General features: G+C 54.5%; 7 protein-coding genes across 7 annotated transcripts; 6 read left to right on the top strand and 1 right to left on the bottom strand.

Moving 5' to 3' along the window:
• Nucleotides 1–744: 744 nt before the first annotated feature.
• PG997_010224 (uncharacterized protein) lies at nucleotides 745–1,209 on the top strand (the record flags this gene model as incomplete). Its single annotated transcript, XM_066814539.1, has 1 exon — nucleotides 745–1,209. The coding sequence occupies one exon, from the start codon at nucleotides 745–747 to the stop codon at nucleotides 1,207–1,209; it is 465 nt and encodes a 154-aa protein (XP_066666501.1).
• Nucleotides 1,210–2,612: 1,403 nt separating this feature from the next.
• PG997_010223 (uncharacterized protein) lies at nucleotides 2,613–4,055 on the top strand (the record flags this gene model as incomplete). Its single annotated transcript, XM_066814538.1, has 1 exon — nucleotides 2,613–4,055. The coding sequence occupies one exon, from the start codon at nucleotides 2,613–2,615 to the stop codon at nucleotides 4,053–4,055; it is 1,443 nt and encodes a 480-aa protein (XP_066666500.1).
• A 1,979-nt stretch (nucleotides 4,056–6,034) lies between these two features.
• PG997_010222 (uncharacterized protein) lies at nucleotides 6,035–6,775 on the top strand (the record flags this gene model as incomplete). The annotated part of the gene is made up of 2 exons (XM_066814537.1): nucleotides 6,035–6,490; nucleotides 6,563–6,775. 2 exons carry the CDS (start codon nucleotides 6,035–6,037, stop codon nucleotides 6,773–6,775), a joined length of 669 nt encoding a protein of 222 aa, XP_066666499.1.
• A 452-nt stretch (nucleotides 6,776–7,227) lies between these two features.
• Nucleotides 7,228–8,964, top strand: PG997_010221 (uncharacterized protein; the record flags this gene model as incomplete). Its single annotated transcript, XM_066814536.1, is given in 6 exon segments — nucleotides 7,228–7,235; nucleotides 7,292–7,598; nucleotides 7,657–7,758; nucleotides 7,817–8,308; nucleotides 8,322–8,834; nucleotides 8,902–8,964. 6 exon segments carry the CDS (start codon nucleotides 7,228–7,230, stop codon nucleotides 8,962–8,964), a joined length of 1,485 nt encoding a protein of 494 aa, XP_066666498.1.
• A 598-nt stretch (nucleotides 8,965–9,562) lies between these two features.
• On the top strand, nucleotides 9,563–10,537 carry PG997_010220 (uncharacterized protein; the record flags this gene model as incomplete). The annotated part of the gene is made up of 2 exons (XM_066814535.1): nucleotides 9,563–10,033; nucleotides 10,088–10,537. 2 exons carry the CDS (start codon nucleotides 9,563–9,565, stop codon nucleotides 10,535–10,537), a joined length of 921 nt encoding a protein of 306 aa, XP_066666497.1.
• Nucleotides 10,538–11,049: 512 nt separating this feature from the next.
• Nucleotides 11,050–14,732, top strand: PG997_010219 (family 35 glycoside hydrolase; the record flags this gene model as incomplete). The annotated part of the gene is made up of 13 exons (XM_066814534.1): nucleotides 11,050–11,174; nucleotides 11,268–11,322; nucleotides 11,385–11,407; nucleotides 11,459–11,503; nucleotides 11,550–12,021; nucleotides 12,071–12,205; nucleotides 12,267–12,286; nucleotides 12,344–12,364; nucleotides 12,418–12,616; nucleotides 12,673–12,813; nucleotides 12,871–13,021; nucleotides 13,074–13,502; nucleotides 13,558–14,732. The coding sequence occupies 13 exons, from the start codon at nucleotides 11,050–11,052 to the stop codon at nucleotides 14,730–14,732; spliced, it is 2,991 nt and encodes a 996-aa protein (XP_066666496.1).
• Nucleotides 14,733–15,295: 563 nt separating this feature from the next.
• Nucleotides 15,296–16,138, bottom strand: PG997_010218 (uncharacterized protein; the record flags this gene model as incomplete). The annotated part of the gene is made up of 1 exon (XM_066814533.1): nucleotides 15,296–16,138. One exon carries the CDS (start codon nucleotides 16,136–16,138, stop codon nucleotides 15,296–15,298), a length of 843 nt encoding a protein of 280 aa, XP_066666495.1.
• Nucleotides 16,139–17,097: the final 959 nt, after the last annotated feature.

The following is a 17,097-nucleotide window of genomic DNA, read 5'->3' as shown; positions in this document are numbered from 1 at the left end:
GTCTTGGGTCATGTACACGTAGGTATATCACACACTAGCCTGGGGCAGGATTAGTGATCAAGGTCATGCCACTTCGTCGAGTCGGCGATTAACAGCAACATTTTGCACCTTCATCGTTCCGGATATTTACACTTCTTAGTGACACTTTTCCACAAGATCGGATTAGAGTAGATAGTTCTTAATACGCGATTAAATGAGATGAAGCCCCAAACAACCGCACATGTTGCAAGAACCGAAGTGGATATGGATATGGAATTGTTTATGACAGGGATACATAGTGAAAGCATGTATGGAGATGAACCGTAAAGACTGTATTTGTGATAAGAGGCAGTGCCTACTATCTAAAAGTGAAATGATATAAAAGGGTGGAACGAAAAGAAGAAGGAGATGAAACCCCCAAGATACCCCGAACAATCCAATGCTGCCCCCGACTCCTTTAAATGCTGCTGTTATCGCAACCCCTCCAGATGATATATGGAAGGGCTCATATGAAATGCCCCAATTGAAAGATGCTCAACCGTCCTATGTAGAACAAGCCATGAAAAGCCAGACCGAGAGAGTAGTAATCTAGGGCTTCTTCTCGTTCCAGTAGTCACGCTGCTGCTCGCAGACCCTGACGGCAGTCTGGTGGCCAGAGTCGACGGTGCCACCCATGTTGACGCAGGCCTTGTTGGCGTTCTTGCGCTCCTTGACACACCTGTTATATCTGTTAGCATACTGTTGTTCCTTTCCCTCTAACCCATTATGAGTGGAGTTCCCCAAAACTTACTTGCGGTAGCCGTCGAGGCACTTCTTCTTGATCTCCTCGCGCTTCTTCTTGTCCTTGGACTTGTCAAAGTCGGTGCGGCTGGTGCTGGGGCAGGCGCTCTGGCCCTCGTGGGCCTTCTTGGTGGCCTCGCTCATCTTCTTCTTGTTGTCGTCGTACTTCTTCTGGCCCTCCTTGTCGTTGTTGCCGGGGCGGCGGGCGTTGCAGGTCTCGCCGTCGCGGGCGAAGAGGACCTCGACCGCGCGCTTGGTGAAGTCGAACTCGGCGGCCGCGGCGCCGTAGTCCTCGGCACTTCGGGCTACGAGGTCGCCATTGGTGGTGGGGGCCTCTGTGGCGGGGGCGGCGGTGATGAGGGCCGGGGCGGCCAGGAGGAGGAGGGAGACGAGTTGGGTGCTGAACTGCATTTTGATGGAGGGTGGAAGTGTTTGGGTTTAGTTGTATAAAGTAGAGGAGCTAAGTAGATTGGTTGAGATTGTGTAGATGATAGTAGATGTTGTTTGTTGTTGGATGCTGAGATGAGTTGGGAGTTTGGGAGACTCCTGCCGACTATATATAATCAAGATGAAGGCATATTGACACGCTCTTCCGAAGCGGCACAGCATCGCGAACATCAAAGTAGAGTAAGCAACTCCGGACTTTGGTCATGGCTGTGAACGAAAAGTACCCTGCTGGGTATGATACCAATCTTCTGAGTTCATGTGTGGATTGAGTTTGCTCGGTCTTGAGCCACTCGCTTCTGTTAGCCTACGCCGGTATGTGTTGAAAAGTGCCCTGCATCCAAGGTGATGGAGAGCAAAGGATGCAATGGGTCCTCCGCTGTATTACTGCAGATCTCTGCAAGCCTGCTGTATTCTCGGTGTATGGAGCGTACATCATTTCCTATCGACGTTCACAAGTGGTCTATTATTAGACTACGAGGATGAAACTATAGTTTGCTTCTTTAGCCATGAGCTGCTGTGCCTGATAGGAGGCGGGAGCCATAGCACGATGGGTGCTACCCCCAGGCTTGGCATCCGGCATTGCAAAAGCTTACGCTGCTCGCTTGCTTACTTTATTCCACGGATCGTCAAAGGCCCCTGTTCCTATTCGCCGACATGGATGACTAGAAATAGCTCCCGCCCAGCCGCCGTTCCACAGTCCCACAAGGTGTCATTTTGCTTACAGGGATTCAATTGAAGGGACAAGTAACAGGGAGCGGGTGCATTCAGGAACGATTACTTACTTAGACAAGCAGTAAGCAGACAGATCAATTCCTAGCTCTGGTAGGAGTTAGTAATGAGTACCGTGGTTGGGTGCGAATGGGGAAGGTCCTTTTCCGCATCGGTAGCTGCTTACTATCAATTGATTTGTTTTGGGGGGCTGTGGTGAAAGGTGGTGGCTTGGGTTGAGCTGCGAGTCCACTCCAGTTCACCACGCCCCCACCAAAACAAGGCACTCTGGCCTTCTGGTCTGGCAGTCGCAACCTGCGGGGCATCAGCACAACCAAAGAAAGCACACATACAGCAGCGATCAATGCAATGTTTCCATGTTCAACAAAGTACGTGCCGCCTGCGCCTTAATTCCAGCGAGTTCGAGTGTCGATCAACAGAAACCACCGCCATATCGCTTCATGTCCTATCAGCATCCCAGCCAGGTGGGTGTCCCTCTATTTCGACGACTGCTCACCAGCAGAAACCACGCTTTTAAAAATCAGAAAAAATCATCGAAATGCACTCTTTTACTTAAATAACCGTGTCGAATTTCTTCTATATTTGAATGTGTTCTTTGGGTGGTGGTATCTTTTCTGGAATGGCTTAAATGCGTTCGCGGTCTTTTTATTTCTATCACCACCCTACCCAAACCCAACATGCACCGCGCTTTCCTCCTCCCCGAGATCGTCGCCGCCATCGTCAAGTCGGAGAGCGGCGAGCCGGGCTACCTTTACACTTGTCTCTGGATCAATCGTCAGTTTTACCAGGAAGCCTGCCGTATCTTGTGGCACGGTTGTGGCTCGAGTTACAATTCTGCCACTGCTGGCCATGTCACGCCCGGCATCCGCCAACTCGCCGAGATCAGCCAGCGCAGCCGGCAACGTGCCCAGCTCTACGCAAACTTCGTCAATATCCTGTACTTTGCTGAGCAGGAAGATACTTGGCCCTATGAGAACGAAGCGGCCTGGCATGGCGATCTGGCCTGCCTACAATACCCACAGCTCCAAGAAGTGGCGTTTGAGCCTACCAGTGACGCCGCCAGCTTGAACACAGGTGATACTATCATCTCCTATGCGCAGCCCAGCTTGCACACATTTAAGCTCTGCCGGGGAAGTGCGCTTTCAGATGGGTTTCTGGATGATCTGCGGACCCGCTGCCCTCAGTTACAGCATCTTGAGCTGTCGTCTTCCGCCAACAATATCACGCAGGATGGTCTACTTCGGTTTCTCCGCACATTTAACTCGCTAGAGACTCTCAAACTGGGTGCTGGCTTTGAAGGTCTCTGGTCAGAGGAAACATTTCGTGCTGTCGGACTGAATAAAAACCTGGAACAGTTACATATCTCCACCATCGAGGATGGCTGGCTCCAAGATGACGAGATTATGTTCCCGGCCCTGAAGCACCTCGCTTCGCGTATCTCGACTCGCGGGCTCGGCTTGCTGAGCCGCCACGTCCCGAATATGACCTGGATCCACGCTACGGTATTATCCCCGTGTACCAGTATTGAGGCTTTCATCGACTACCCACGACTGAAAGACCTGGTCGTCGAGTTTGAGGACGGTGGTAGCTTCATGGGAAACGACCTGCTGCTTATTGCCAAGAACTGCCCAGACCTTCAACTATTCGAAGTATGCGACGAAGGCGCTTGCCCGCAGATAGAGGGCCTGGACGATCCCATGATGGAGAAAATCGCGAGCAGTCTGCCGAAGATCCAGGAGTTTAAGCTTACCAAAGTCGATACGGGTGTAAGGCCACTGACACTGCAATCGATCAAGTCGCTTGGTGTTCACTGCCCGAACCTAAAGGAACTCGTCTTGTCCTCTATTTCCATTGACTGGGATGAGGGAGATGGCATAATCTCGGATACCATATGGTCTATGGAGCTGGACTTGCACAGCGGCCACACCCTACTATGGCCAGACGACTATGATGAGGATGAAGACGACGGAGCCCATGTCTCTAAAGCACAGATTGCGGAAATGGCAGAACGGTTTGCGCGCCGGTTCCCGAAAATGGAATATTTCAGTGTCAGTGGTGGTGGGGAAGGCGAGGAACAGCTCAATGACAGACTGGGTGATATCACAGGGGAACGAGGATGACACCGATGGTGATCCCCAGCCTGACCTGGGCGTCGTGGGTCATGTAGTAAGCACACAAGGTCGCGTTCTGCTCCCCATCGTTCTCGCTGAGCTGACTGCTTCTGGAATGTTTCGTCCCGTATTGGAAGGTAGCTGAGTAGGATTCGGGCAACGTTCCATAATGTCTGCCTGCCTCGGACTGCCTTTGCTTTTTGTCGTAACTGCACGCAACATATTATCGACCCCTCTTTTGCGTGCGTCAGATCAGCCCGAGTCGAGTGATTGTCGTGCAATGAGAACTGGTGCTATCCCCTTAATGGCGAGAACGCTGCTTTGGCATTACTTTCTACGAATAACTACCTGGTTCCCGATCTACCCGATTACCTGGCATTGCATCCATTCCAGAACAGCTTATGTCTTATGTTCGAATAAATACCTAGCCATTACATCTAATAGAATAAACATTATGCCAGTAGTATAAACAATTATTAATCTATACAGTACGGCATAAACGGTGGAAGCAGCGCTGTCGCCATTAAGGGGATACGAAAGTGCAATATTTCCAGTCAAACTGATGAATTGTGTGTCTTCTTTCAGGTAGAGCCTTCCCCTTTCCTTTGGAAAATTTTGAACCCCGTGACAGGAGCTCGCCCCCTTATTGCAACCCCAACGAAGTTCTCTGTGTGGGTTCTCACGTAATCACCTTACTAAGGGCTCGCTTTTTGCAGTCGTGTGAATTGAAAGTAAAGAAGTGTTTAAATACCGTAGAATGCCGCCTTGGAATGCAGCGTCAGCAAAGGCTTGATAGCTTCCGCTCTGAAGGGGGCTATAAGCACAAACGGTTGAGCCAAGTCGGACAACTCGCCTCATCCCCCTGTGCATGCCGAGGCTTCCTATTGGTCCCGATGGGGTTGGCTGCTCATCTTGTTTGAGTAATCGCCTTCCGATTCGGTCTGGCGTTCTATCGGGTGCTGAGTCAGGCGAGAGCCCGAGGTGAACGGTTTGGGGAGATCGGCGGTAAGGCTTACGCAGAATGGGAACGCTGACGCCGAGGGCCCCTTGTCTTGCATTCCGGCGGCCTATCGTATTCGATGACTGATCGCGTAATCTCGACTGATTAGGCTTGGGCTTCCTGCGGCTTGATGCAAGTGCCGTAAGTTGCCCCTGAGCTCCAAAGTACAGTTGTTGGATCAATTACTTGAGGCTACAAGAGATATGCGATCACCTGGAGCTTTGGATTTGTGCCAAACTAGGACCCTTGGACGAACGTATGTTCATCTGGTACCTCAGGGGCCCAAATCCTTTGGGCTTGGAAGCGACCACCATCTTTATCGGGTCAAGCGGACCGGGCTCGAGGAGCAAACAACAAAGTCGAGAATCATCTTACTCCCAAACTTGTCAGTGCACTGCAAGTAGAGCCTCGTTTCCAGATGCCGAGATTGGCCGAGGGGAATACAACATACGATGACTGATCCGTGACCAGGCTATTCTAAGCCTTGCAAACCCTTGATGGAAGGACTATACGTCGAAGATATGGTTGCATCCACACAACCTACTTTTTTAAGTATGGAGCTTTTCTTGTCGTGAGTGAGCGTACGTGGCCGTTCGTTCAATCTAGCCGAGTCCGAATACCAGGCTGAGCATATGTAACCAAGATGAATTATGCGATGTGACATCTTGGAAACGCATCTAGATTGATAGCCTGCTTTGGGAGGTGGTTCGATTCCACGACATTGGTTCCCCATCCGTCATGGAAGGTTACATGGAATAGGGGCTTACTCAGGGAAGTATCCAATAGACATGTCTAGGACTGCTGAGAGGAGACAATATCGTGACATTCTTCAAGTATAAAGACTGTGCATCCTGCCCCTGATGTAGTGATGTTCTTGTCTTGATCCCCAGGCACTTCGCAGAACCCAAATAGCCCTCCTATACTTATCAACTTCCAACAGTAACCCCTATTCTTACTCATTCACCTCTCTCCCACTCCTCTATCCAAAATGGTCGCCCTCAACCTCCTGGCCCTGGCCACCGCCAGCCTCCTCTCCCTCAGCACCGCCGCCCCCGCCGTCCTCGAGCAGCGCGCGACCCACGCCGAGCCCCTGAACGAGACCGTCTCGATCCAGTCGGCGCCCCAGTGGATCTCGGGCCCGTGGCAGAACTTCCCCAAGATGAGCACCTGGCTCACCTTCGACCAGATGTTCGAGGCCAACAAGAACTCGATCAAGTCGACCGGCAGCACCTGGGACGACGTCGGCCGCATCAACGTCGCGATCCGCAACGCCGCCGCCAGCATCGGCGTCGACGAGCGCGTCATCCTCGGCATCATCATGCAGGAGTCCCACGGCTACGTCGGCGTGCGCACCACTTTCAGCCCCGGCGAGGGGATCCCGACGGCGGGGATCATGCAGTGCAGCAACTGCCCCGGGTACCCGGGGCAGACCGGCCTGAGCCAGGTGAGTAGTAGTGGTCTCTTTTTCTTCTTTTTATGACCGAAATGAGTATCTGACAAAGGCAAACGTACAAAGGACCAAATCTCGGGCATGGTCAACGGCGGCACCAACCACTTCAAGGCCAACCTGCGCGACTTTGGCGACAAGTTGAGCGAGGAGTCCATCTACCCGGCCCTGCGCGAGTACAACTCGGGCTCTGTCAACCAGAACGACCTCAGCGACGGCCGTGGCGCCACGGCATCCTACGTCAGCGACATTGCCCAGCGTCTCCAGGGCTGGGTTGATTAAGGCGACCAACCAAAGGGGGCTCGGTCGGTCAATCAGTCAGCTCTGTTCCTCTGGTTTCGCGTCCACATAGAGTGGGCTGCTGAGATAAATAATCAAAGAAAAGGGTTGGCTGCTGTTGGGGACCCAAGAGTTATGCCGACGGTGGGAGCGGGGTGGGATGGCTTTAGGGGAATGGGAGGCGACGGGGAGAAATAAAGGGGTACTAGAGACTGGACCATTTAATGGTTATCGACCGGAGTGGGTGATCTCTTTTATGTCAAAGTCACTCGCTTATTAGTGTAGATATCTTATATTCGTTATATATATTTATGAACAGCAGATGCAATCTGATCGTCGTTTCCAAGCGGTCGGGATCGTCGGGTTTGGCATTTCGTGCACAGGAGTGTATCAAAAGTGTGGTTACATTGATGCCACAGAAACAACCGACACTCCCAGCAATGTAACCGGCTTGCATGCCGCAGTATGCATGTCATATGACTCCTCCATCCCCTCCCTTACTTTACCAACCTATGTAAGCCATCTCCATCCCACCTCGCTGGTACTGGGGCATCTCAAAGTCTTCGGCGACTATGTCAAACGCAACAGGCCCGACGCGCATCCGGACATGGCTATCGTAGCCATGAACCAAGCCCTGGGCAGGCCTCCTCTCATGTTTGTCAACCTGAGACCGATCAGTCAGCCGATGGTTGTGGTGGGAGACCACAATATTGCCGACCAGCTTACCAGGGCTACGCCAGCATTCCCGACAAGCCCGCCCAAGTCTTCCCGGTCCTTGGATCGCCTCCAGTACATAATGGGCCCCACGTCCATTTTCTCTACACATGTACGTACGTACAATATCGTAGACCTACCATGAGAACTGGAGACTAACCCCCTCCCAGGGCGATGAATGGAAGCGGCTGAGAAGGAGATTCAGTCCGGGGTTTTCGCCGCAGTACTTGCTCGCCTTTGTACCCGAAATCTTGGACAAGGGGCTCCTATTCGTAGAGCATCTCGAAACATTGTCCAAGACCGGAGACAGCTTTTCACTGATGAAGCTAGCTGACTACGCGGCTCACCTTCGACGTCATTGGGAAGGTCACTATGGAAGCTGACCTGGGCGCTCAGAACGACAGCCAAGGGGAGGCTGACGGTCTGGTTCAGACATTTGAGACGTTGGTGGACGCTTATAACGGCGATCGTCTCACCCTTCCGTGGTGGCTGAACCCTGGTAAAACCAGAAGGCGGGCGGCGCTGTCCAGCCGCATCACCAACTTACTGCAAAACATCGTGTCCCGCAAGCACGCCGAGATCCATGATAGGAAGGGCAAGGAGGGAAAAGGCACAGGGAGTTCTCGCAGTGTACTCTCCATGGCCTTGCAAGATGTGGAGACTCTGACACCCAGCGTCATGGGAGAAACGTGCGACCAACTCCGCACCTTTCTGTTTGCGGGACACGATGCCACTGCCACTTTACTATCCTGGGCACTCTACGAGATCTCGCGCACCCCCGCGCCCTGCGCGCCGTCCGCGCCGAGCTCGATACCCTGCTCGGTGGCGACGCCAGCCCCACGGCGGTGCGCGCGCGATTGCTAGAGCGGACGGAACTCTTGCAGCAGATGCACTACATCGCCGCCGTCATCAAAGAAACGCTGCGTCTGCACCCCCGGGCGGCACGGCGCGAGCCATCCCGCCGGGCGCCGGGTTCACGGTGCGCATGCCCGACGGCCAGCAGCAGTGTCTGGACGGCCTGCTGGTCTACAACTCCCAGAGCCTCATCCATACCGACCCCGCCACCTTCGGCCCCAGCGCGGGCGATTTCGTGCCCGAACGATGGCTCTCGGCCGATACTTCCGGGTCAATTCCTGCCGGGGCGTGGCGAGCATTTGAGCGGGGGCTGCGCAACTGCATCGGGCAGGAGCTGGCCAACATGGAGGCGCGCGTCGTCCTGGCGCTCGCCGCGCGCCATTTCGATTTTTGCAAGGTGGGCCTCGGCGCAGTCGTCAGGGACGAGGACGGCCGGCCGAGACTGGACGCCGACCAGCGGGGCCGGAATCAGGTTGGGGAAGAGCTTTATATGGTGAGTCTGTCCTTCTAGCATGAACAATGGCTATAATTTCCGGGGATTTCGCTGATGAAGTGGACAGGTAAGGCAAATAACGTCAAAGCCGGTCGATGGGATGATGATGACTGTGGGTTTGGCGCAATAGCCATTTGTGGGAAGGATAATGCAATCGACGGGAGTTCAGGAATGCACGCGTTGAAAGTCACAACCCCTTTTCGGCTACGCCCGCCTGTGCTATGTGTCCGGCTGGAAAAAGCTTATCCCGGGGTACCCCGGCCTATCTTTGATGCAATAGGAAGTTGACCCCCTGGTCGGGTGGCGGATCGATTGGGGACACGATGCTGCAGGGTTTAGGGACTGAAGCGCCAGGGCTCAGATGCTGACTGCATTGACTGCGAAACCCCCTTCCAGAAAGGGATTTCTTTACTGCAGAATTATATGAAACTTTTGAGAGTGGGCCCGTTAAGATGAGATCCCAAAGGCCTGGATAAACATGGCCAATACTGGAGATGAGAATTGTGAGCCCCCATGAACGTCTGGTGCTTCATTCTCGGCGCGACTCGCGGTGTTCGGCACGAAGCGCAAGGTCGCCTCGGGGAGCCGGGGTGTGCTCCAACGGCCACCATACATAAGCGGAACATGATTCCCGACGGATTGGGCTCACCAAGATTCCTCAGTGTCTCCCAGTTTCTCGTTCAACTGCCGACACCAGTCATCACGCTCATTCCCCCACAGACGCCAAGATGAAGTTGCTCACGCAAGCCGCAGCGGCGGCGGCGCTTCTTAATGGCCTCGCGGCTTCGTCGCCCGTGAGCCCCAGAGCCGCAGCGGGCCTCCAATCGACCCTGCAGCAAGTCACGGACCTGTACCCCGACCCGTCGGGCAAGGCCAAGATGTACGTCTACGTGCCCGAGAAGCTGTCGCCCAAGCCCGCCGTCATTGTGGCGCTGCACTACTGCGCCGGCACGGCCGAGGCGTACTTTATGGGTTCCCCTTACGCGCAGCTCGCCGACGAGAAGGGGTTCGTCGTCATCTACCCCGAGAGTCCCCACGAGGGCACGTGCTGGGATGTCTCGTCGCATGAGTCTCTGTCGCACAACGGCGGCAGCGATAGTGCTTCAATCGCCAACATGGTCGACTATGCTTTGAAGAAATACGGCGGCGATGCGTCCAAGGTGTTCGTCACTGGTTCTTCGTCCGGAGCTATGATGACCGTAAGTACATTCTTTCCCACATTATCTCATGTTCTCCTGCTAACAATTCAAAAGAACGTCATGGCCGCAACCTACCCCGAACTCTTCCAAGCCGCCATCGCCTACTCCGGCGTCGCCGCAGGCTGCTTCGTCTCCAGCGCGGGCCTCGTCGACGCCTGGAACAGCACCTGTTCGCAAGGCGAGTCGCACGCGACCGCGGCGCAGTGGGCCGGCGTCGTGCACGACATGTACCCGGGCTACGCCGGCGCGCGCCCGCGCATGCAGATCTACCACGGCAGCGCGGACGCGGCGCTGTTGCCGCCCAACTACAACGAGACGATCAAGCAATGGACGGGCGTGTTTGGGCTGGATGCGCAGAGGCCGGAATCGACGAAGGCGGATTTCCCGCTCAAGGGGTACACGACGACGACGTGGGGGAAGGAGGTGCAGGGGGTTTATGCGGTGGGGGTTGGGCATACGGTTCCTATCCGGGGTGAGGATGATATGGCGTTCTTTGGATTGTAGTGACATGTGGTGATGATGCGAGACGGGTAGCAATGGAACCAATGATTCGGTGTACATATAATTCCCATGTAAATAGCTATCGATGGGTGTCCATACATCCCAATGGGTTTGACGTATCTCAATTGAATGTTCTTGACCCCACGATCCCCGCTTGCAAGAGCGAGCAGGGGTACGAGCCATTCTCCCGGTTATCCTCAGGCGGTGAAAGGAGGATACCATCGATGACAGGAGCTCGGCAGCGAATTACCCCGCGAATAGCAAATGTCGCACAAGAGGTCGCGCAGTAGTGTCGTGGAGAAAGATGGCCAGCTTCTCCAAATGCAGCCATCACCTCCGCAGCCGACGTCCGTATGTGGGGTAACTTGAACTTAAGCGATGATGATGCAGTTGGGGTTTCTGGATAAAGTCGACAGCATATCCGATGTACAAGAACTTAAAGGGAAACGGATGTTTGGGTCAAACTGTATCTTCACCGAAGGAACATCTCTTTCACCTTGGATAGTTAAGCTACCATGGTGTCGCTCAAGGGTTTATCGGCCCTACTGGGCATGGCGGTCTCACTTGTTACCGTTCTTGGACAGGATACAATCACTGATTGGCCGGTGCACAACAACGGGCTGAATAAAGTTGTCGAATGGTGCGTGGGCAACAGATGCCAACTCTAACCTTACCCTTAACTCGACGACCACGATGCTTTTGGCCGGTGTATGAAGCTAACGCAGGAGCGCAGGGACCATCACAGTTTCATGATCAACGGCGAGAGGCTCTTCGTATTTTCAGGAGAGGTATGAGTCAAATGTCGCTCCTACCTAGGTATATTTCTACAAGTATATACTGACCTGAGCAGTTCCACTATTGGCGTTACCCCGTGTAAGTCTTCCATCCTTCTCATTATGGCCAGCTGCCGACTGACCACACAAGGCCGGAACTATGGCGAGACCTGCTCGAGAAGATCAGAGCTGCTGGGTAAGTGACACCATCTTCCTGACATTACCCTCAACTGACATCATAGCTTCAATGCCTTCTCCATCTACAACCACTGGGGCTACCACAACCCCAAACCCGGCGTCCTCGACTTCGAGACCGGCGCCCACAACTTCACCTCCATCATGACCCTGGCCAAGGAGCTGGGCATGTACATGATCATCCGCCCGGGCCCCTACGTCAACGCCGAGGCCAACGCCGGCGGGTTCCCGCTGTGGGTGACGACGGGCGCGTACGGCGAGCTGCGGGACAACGACCCGCGCTACACCGAGGCCTGGAAGCCGTACATGAGCGAGATATCGCGCATCATCGCGCCGCATCTCGTCACGAACGGTGGGAACGTCGTGCTTTTCCAGATCGAAAATGAGCTGGGCAACCAGTGGACCGATATCGCCAACAGGACGGATAATGTGCCGGTGCAGGAGTACATGCAGCTTCTTGAGCAGACGGCTAGGGAAAATGGCATCGATGTGCCTCTGACCCACAACCTACCAAACATGGTGAGTCCCTCGCAGCATTACTCTGCGAACTGTTTCTGACGTTGACTAGAACGGCTATTCATGGTCCAAAGACTTCTCCAACGCAACCGGCAACGTTGATGTTGTTGGTCTGGATAGCTATCCTTCCTGCTGGTCCTGCAACCTGAGCGAATGCACTGGAACCAACGGAGAATACGTTGCTTATGTGAGTACACTTGGAAGTACCCATTATACAAGGTCTTGGTATACTAATGGGCGACTGATAGCAAACCATTAACTACTATAAGTAAGTAAAAGTCATCATATACACCTGTGAGAGACTTGCTAACACAAGGCTCTTCAGTTATTTCACCGAACAGTCTCCGTAAGTCGATATCGTCTTGTCTGATAGTGTAAGTCGGCTTACGCCTTATATAGGTCTCAACCCAACTTCATGCCCGAGTTCCAAGGCGGCTCCTACAACCCGTGGGGAGGCCCACGTGGTGGATGCCCTGAGGATATCGGGGTCGACTTCGCCAACTTGTTCTACCGCAACTTGATATACCAGAGAGTCAGCGCGATCTCGCTCTATATGCTCTTTGGTGGCACATCATGGGGTTGGCACGCTGCTCCAGTGGTTTGTACGGAGATCCTCTGGACGACATACCCCAAGTGGTCCTTGTAGGCTAACAGCTTGCTTTAGCAACAAGTTACGACTATTCCTCACCTATCTCCGAGAGCAGGATCATTGGTGACAAGTACTACGAGACCAAAATCTTGACTCAGTTCACACGAGTTGCAAACGATCTGGCCTTCACAAATCGCATCGGAAACGTAAGTCACAGTCTGAAGCTGTTTTGCGTTCGGGGAACAATGCTGAAGGGGTTTTAGAGCACCGCATACACAGACAATCCATCAATTGCCACCTCAGAGCTCCGGAACCCCGAAACAGGCGCGGCGTTCTACGTGGTAATGCACGCCGATTCGACTTCATCCAATCCCGAGACGTTCAAGCTCCAAGTCAATACATCAGGAGGCGAAAGTAGGTTCCATATGTCCATCTCCTGCCAAACGATAACGCTAATACTCCCCAGTTACTGTGCCCCAGCACGGCGGCACAATTGCCCTCAACGGCCACCAAGCCAAGATCCTCGTCACCGACTTCCAGTTCGGATCCAAGAAGCTGCTATACTCCACCGCCGAGGTCCTCACGTATTCCATCGTCGACGGCAAGGAAGTCCTGGCCCTCTGGGTGCCGACCGGCGAATCGGCAGAATTTGCGGTCGATGGCGTCAGCTCCGCCAAGCTCGTATCGTGCGAGGGGTGCGCGAACGTCAAGATCTTCGGCGACGGGGAGGAGGGAAACTCTCACGCAACGACGGTGTCCTCCATGCAAAATGCCGGTATGAGCCTCATCGAGTTGAGCGATGGGTCCAGGGTCGTGTTGCTGGATCGCTCCGCGGCGTACCGTTTCTGGTCGCCCGCGCTGAACAATGACCCCCTGGCTGCTGGCAACGAGACGAGTGAGTGATAAGATGGGGCTCCCAATTGAAAAGACGAAGTTGCTAATTGAAATAGTTCTTATTCATGGCCCCTACCTGGTGCGATCTGCCGCGATCGAGGGACGTACGCTGAAGCTCACAGGGGACATTGCCAACGCGACGACGCTCTCCGCCTTCGCACCAAAGTCTATCTGCTCGTTAACGTGGAACGGCAAAAAGGTTGCCATCAACTCAACCAACAACAGCGTCTTGACCGCGACAGTCGGAAGCGAGTCAGCGCCGAGCTTCACGCTGCCCGCCCTGACCGGGTGGAAGGTAGCCGACAGCCTCCCCGAGATCCAGGCCAAATACTCCGCCACCAGCGCGGCCTGGGTCACCGCAAACCACACGAACACCTCAAACCCGACCGTGCCGGCACTCAGTAACCCTGTGCTCTACGTCGACGACTACGACATCCACGTCGGCACCCACATCTACCGCGCCACCTTCCCCAGCACATCGGAGCCGCCGACGGGTGTATTCCTGAACATCACAGGCGGGACCGCGTTCGGCTACTCCGTCTGGCTGAACTCGCAGTTCATCGGCTCGTGGCTAGGACTGTCCTATCTCGACCGAGCGGGACTGACCTTCTCTTTCGCCAACGCAACTTTAGTAGACGAAGAGGGCAAAGAGAACGTCCTGGTCGTCGTCATGGACAACTCGGGCCACGACCAGCGAGCCGAGGCGCTCAACCCGCGCGGCATCACCAACGCGACACTATTGGGGCCCGCAGACGCTGGCTCTTACTCGTCCAGCGAGTGGAAGATCGCCGGGACCGCAAGCCGCCAAGACCTCCTCGACCCCGTCCGCGGCCCCCTGAACGAGGGCGGCCTCTACGCCGAGCGCATCGGCATGCATCTGCCAGGTTACGACGACTCCTCATGGCCCACGACAACCACCGGATCCCCCCTCTCCGTCCCAGGCGCCGGCATCCGCATCTTCCGCACCGTAGTCCCCCTATCCGTTCCCGCAGGCCTCGACGTCTCCATCTCTTTTCACCTCACCGCGGCCGACCCCTCCTCTTCCTCCTCCTCCTCCACCTCGAACCAGCTCCGCGCCCTGCTCTTCGTCAACGGGTACCAGTACGGCCGCTTCAACCCGCATATCGGGCACCAGATCGACTTCCCCGTGCCGCCGGGGATCCTGGATTACGATGGCGACAACACCATCGCCGTGACGGTCTGGAGCCAGAGCAGTGAGGGGTGGAGATGACGGTCGAGTGGAACGTCGACTACGTGCACGAGACGAGCTACGATATGCGGTTCGATGGCGGGTATCTGCGGCCTGGGTGGACGAAGGAGAGGCTCGAGTTTGCGTAGGGTGGATTGATAGATATCTATGCATACGTCCAGTAGAAAGCTTGCACTAGCCATGGTACGTCATTGTGATAACGCTTACAGATATTCGTTTCCACTGGATTAATGGTAAAGGGTCCGATCAAACGAATCAGCTCCAGAACTTAGCATTGTTGACGTTGGCAAGATCGCTGAGCGGCACTGGTACATCGTTGGTGGGCGTGTAGACACATTGGCACAGAACATAAAGTCAAGTTAATGTGATTGCATTCGTGTTGTAGACATTAAAATAGACCAGCTGACTTCCCCAATTTATTTAATGATTGGATCACGATCACGGGTAGTGGAAAAATGCAGCGGATCAAGCTCGACGTTGGCGCCCAACAGGCGCTTGATGTTCCTGCATCCCAACTCCCCACCGTATTCCTCCGCCGAGGGTTCGTCCCCGAGCAGTTTCGGAACCTCCTTCTTGGCCCGCTGCTACCGGGCCAGCATGATGCTGAGGCTGTTGGGGTTGTCCGTCGGGTTCAGCACCCCAAACTGGCAATACACGTGCCAGATGACTCGTTTGGTGCCATCCTCCATGGTTTGGTGTTCGGCCGGGTCGAGAAGAGGGTGCGTGAAGAAGCCTGTCCGCTGGATGTGGTCTTCGGTCCCGAACAGCGGTCCCAGCTGCTCGTTCCCCTGGATCGTGCGTCGGCACCAGTCCATCCACTCCCAGACGAGCCGCTCGGCGCCGGCGTCGAGGTACGCGTGGGGGACGGGCTCGTCCTCCGGCAGGCCGCCGCGCTTGTCGTGGGTGGTCCAGGTCAGGGGCCGGAAGCGGCAGACGTCGGCCATGTCCTTGAAGTCGACGAGCTTCTCGAAGCAGGTCGGGTGCCAGAAGTCCGTGGTGCCGGTCCGGCCGATGCGGATCTTGTTCTTGACGATGGCGATCTTCTTGCAGCTGCGGTCGCTGCAGCGGTGGTCGGTGGCGGGCGCCACCTCGACGAAGAAGAGGTCGTCGGGGCCTAGGGTCTGGTGGAAGATCTGGCGTGGGGTACTGGGGAGGGATAGCTGAGCCGGCGAGATAGTCTGGCTTTCTGCCATGTTGGTTGTGTTCTGGGCCGGCGGGATAAACTGATTTTCTCCCATGTTGGTTGTGGTTTGAGCCGGCGAGATAAACTGGTTTTGTGCTATGTTGATCTGAGCCGGTGAGATGAACTGGTTCTCTCCCATGTTGGTCTCTCCCATGTTGGCTGTGGTCTGAGCTGGCGGGATAAACTGGTTCTCTTCTGTGTTGGCTGTGTTCTGAGCCGGCGGGAGAAACTGGTTCCCTGACATGTTGGCTTTTTCAGATAGGTAGCTGATGAAGATGAAAAGAAGCTGTTTTGGATGGATGAAGCAATGCGGATTTGGGCGATGGAGAGAATGTTGCTTTGGTTGTTGAGGTGTGGTCCGAAGCAGGACGAACAAAACACAAGCAATGCTTTACGTGCGGGTGGCTAATCAGGTAATGGCGTTCGTTGCGAAGGGACGGTCCAAAATCGAAAGTGCAGTAGCGAGTTTCCTTCCTGATCCATGGAAAGCGCAGATGGGAAAGCGACCTTGGGTGCTCACTCCTTCCTATCTAGTGTCTAGTACTGGCGAATGTACCGCTCTTTCTTGCCTGGAAGAGAGAAAGTGCTCGCCGAGAGCAGAAAGGTGCATCCAACGAGAACAATGTTTGGCAGGCTGGGGACGAAAGGAAATTACAGAAGGTAAGCAGCTGCTCCATTGGGATCGATGGCAGCGGCGATATTGAGATGCTTCTTGATGATGTTGAATTGTCGTACAAATGCATGGCAAGCTTTTATTGTCAACTTCGATAGCCTTGCTTGCTGATACAGCCGAGCCGACAAATGGAAGCAATGTAGTCGACTTGAACTCTTTCCGGGTATGGTAGAGGTTGTGTAATGTTGCAAGTGACCGCATGGTATATCACGCCTCCGTTAGGATGGTTATTGAGAACTAACTTCGCACAGCCAAGCACGTTCAAAAGGGGATGGGCTTGAAGAATAAACAACCATACGTGAATAAAATATGCAGAAGCTGGATTACCAACTGTACGGATATTGCATATGTGTTTGCAGGGTGCCCCGCCCTATGGGGGCTATCTATATAAGGCGCGGACACACCTCGCGCCGATGTGACTTTCTTTTCTCCTTCTGTCTCTCGGTTATCTGAGGTGTCGCCCAAGTACACGCAGTCTATCATCTTCCATAACTACCACATCACTGTAAATACTTCTAAAGGTCACCAAC

This window comes from Apiospora hydei, assembly GCF_038363865.1.
Source record: "Apiospora hydei strain CBS 114990 chromosome Unknown utg000007l_segment0_segment0, whole genome shotgun sequence".
Taxonomy (NCBI): domain Eukaryota; kingdom Fungi; phylum Ascomycota; class Sordariomycetes; order Amphisphaeriales; family Apiosporaceae; genus Apiospora; species Apiospora hydei.
The sequence above is the reverse complement of the archived record's forward strand: the minus strand, read 5'-3'. Positions and strand labels throughout refer to the sequence as shown.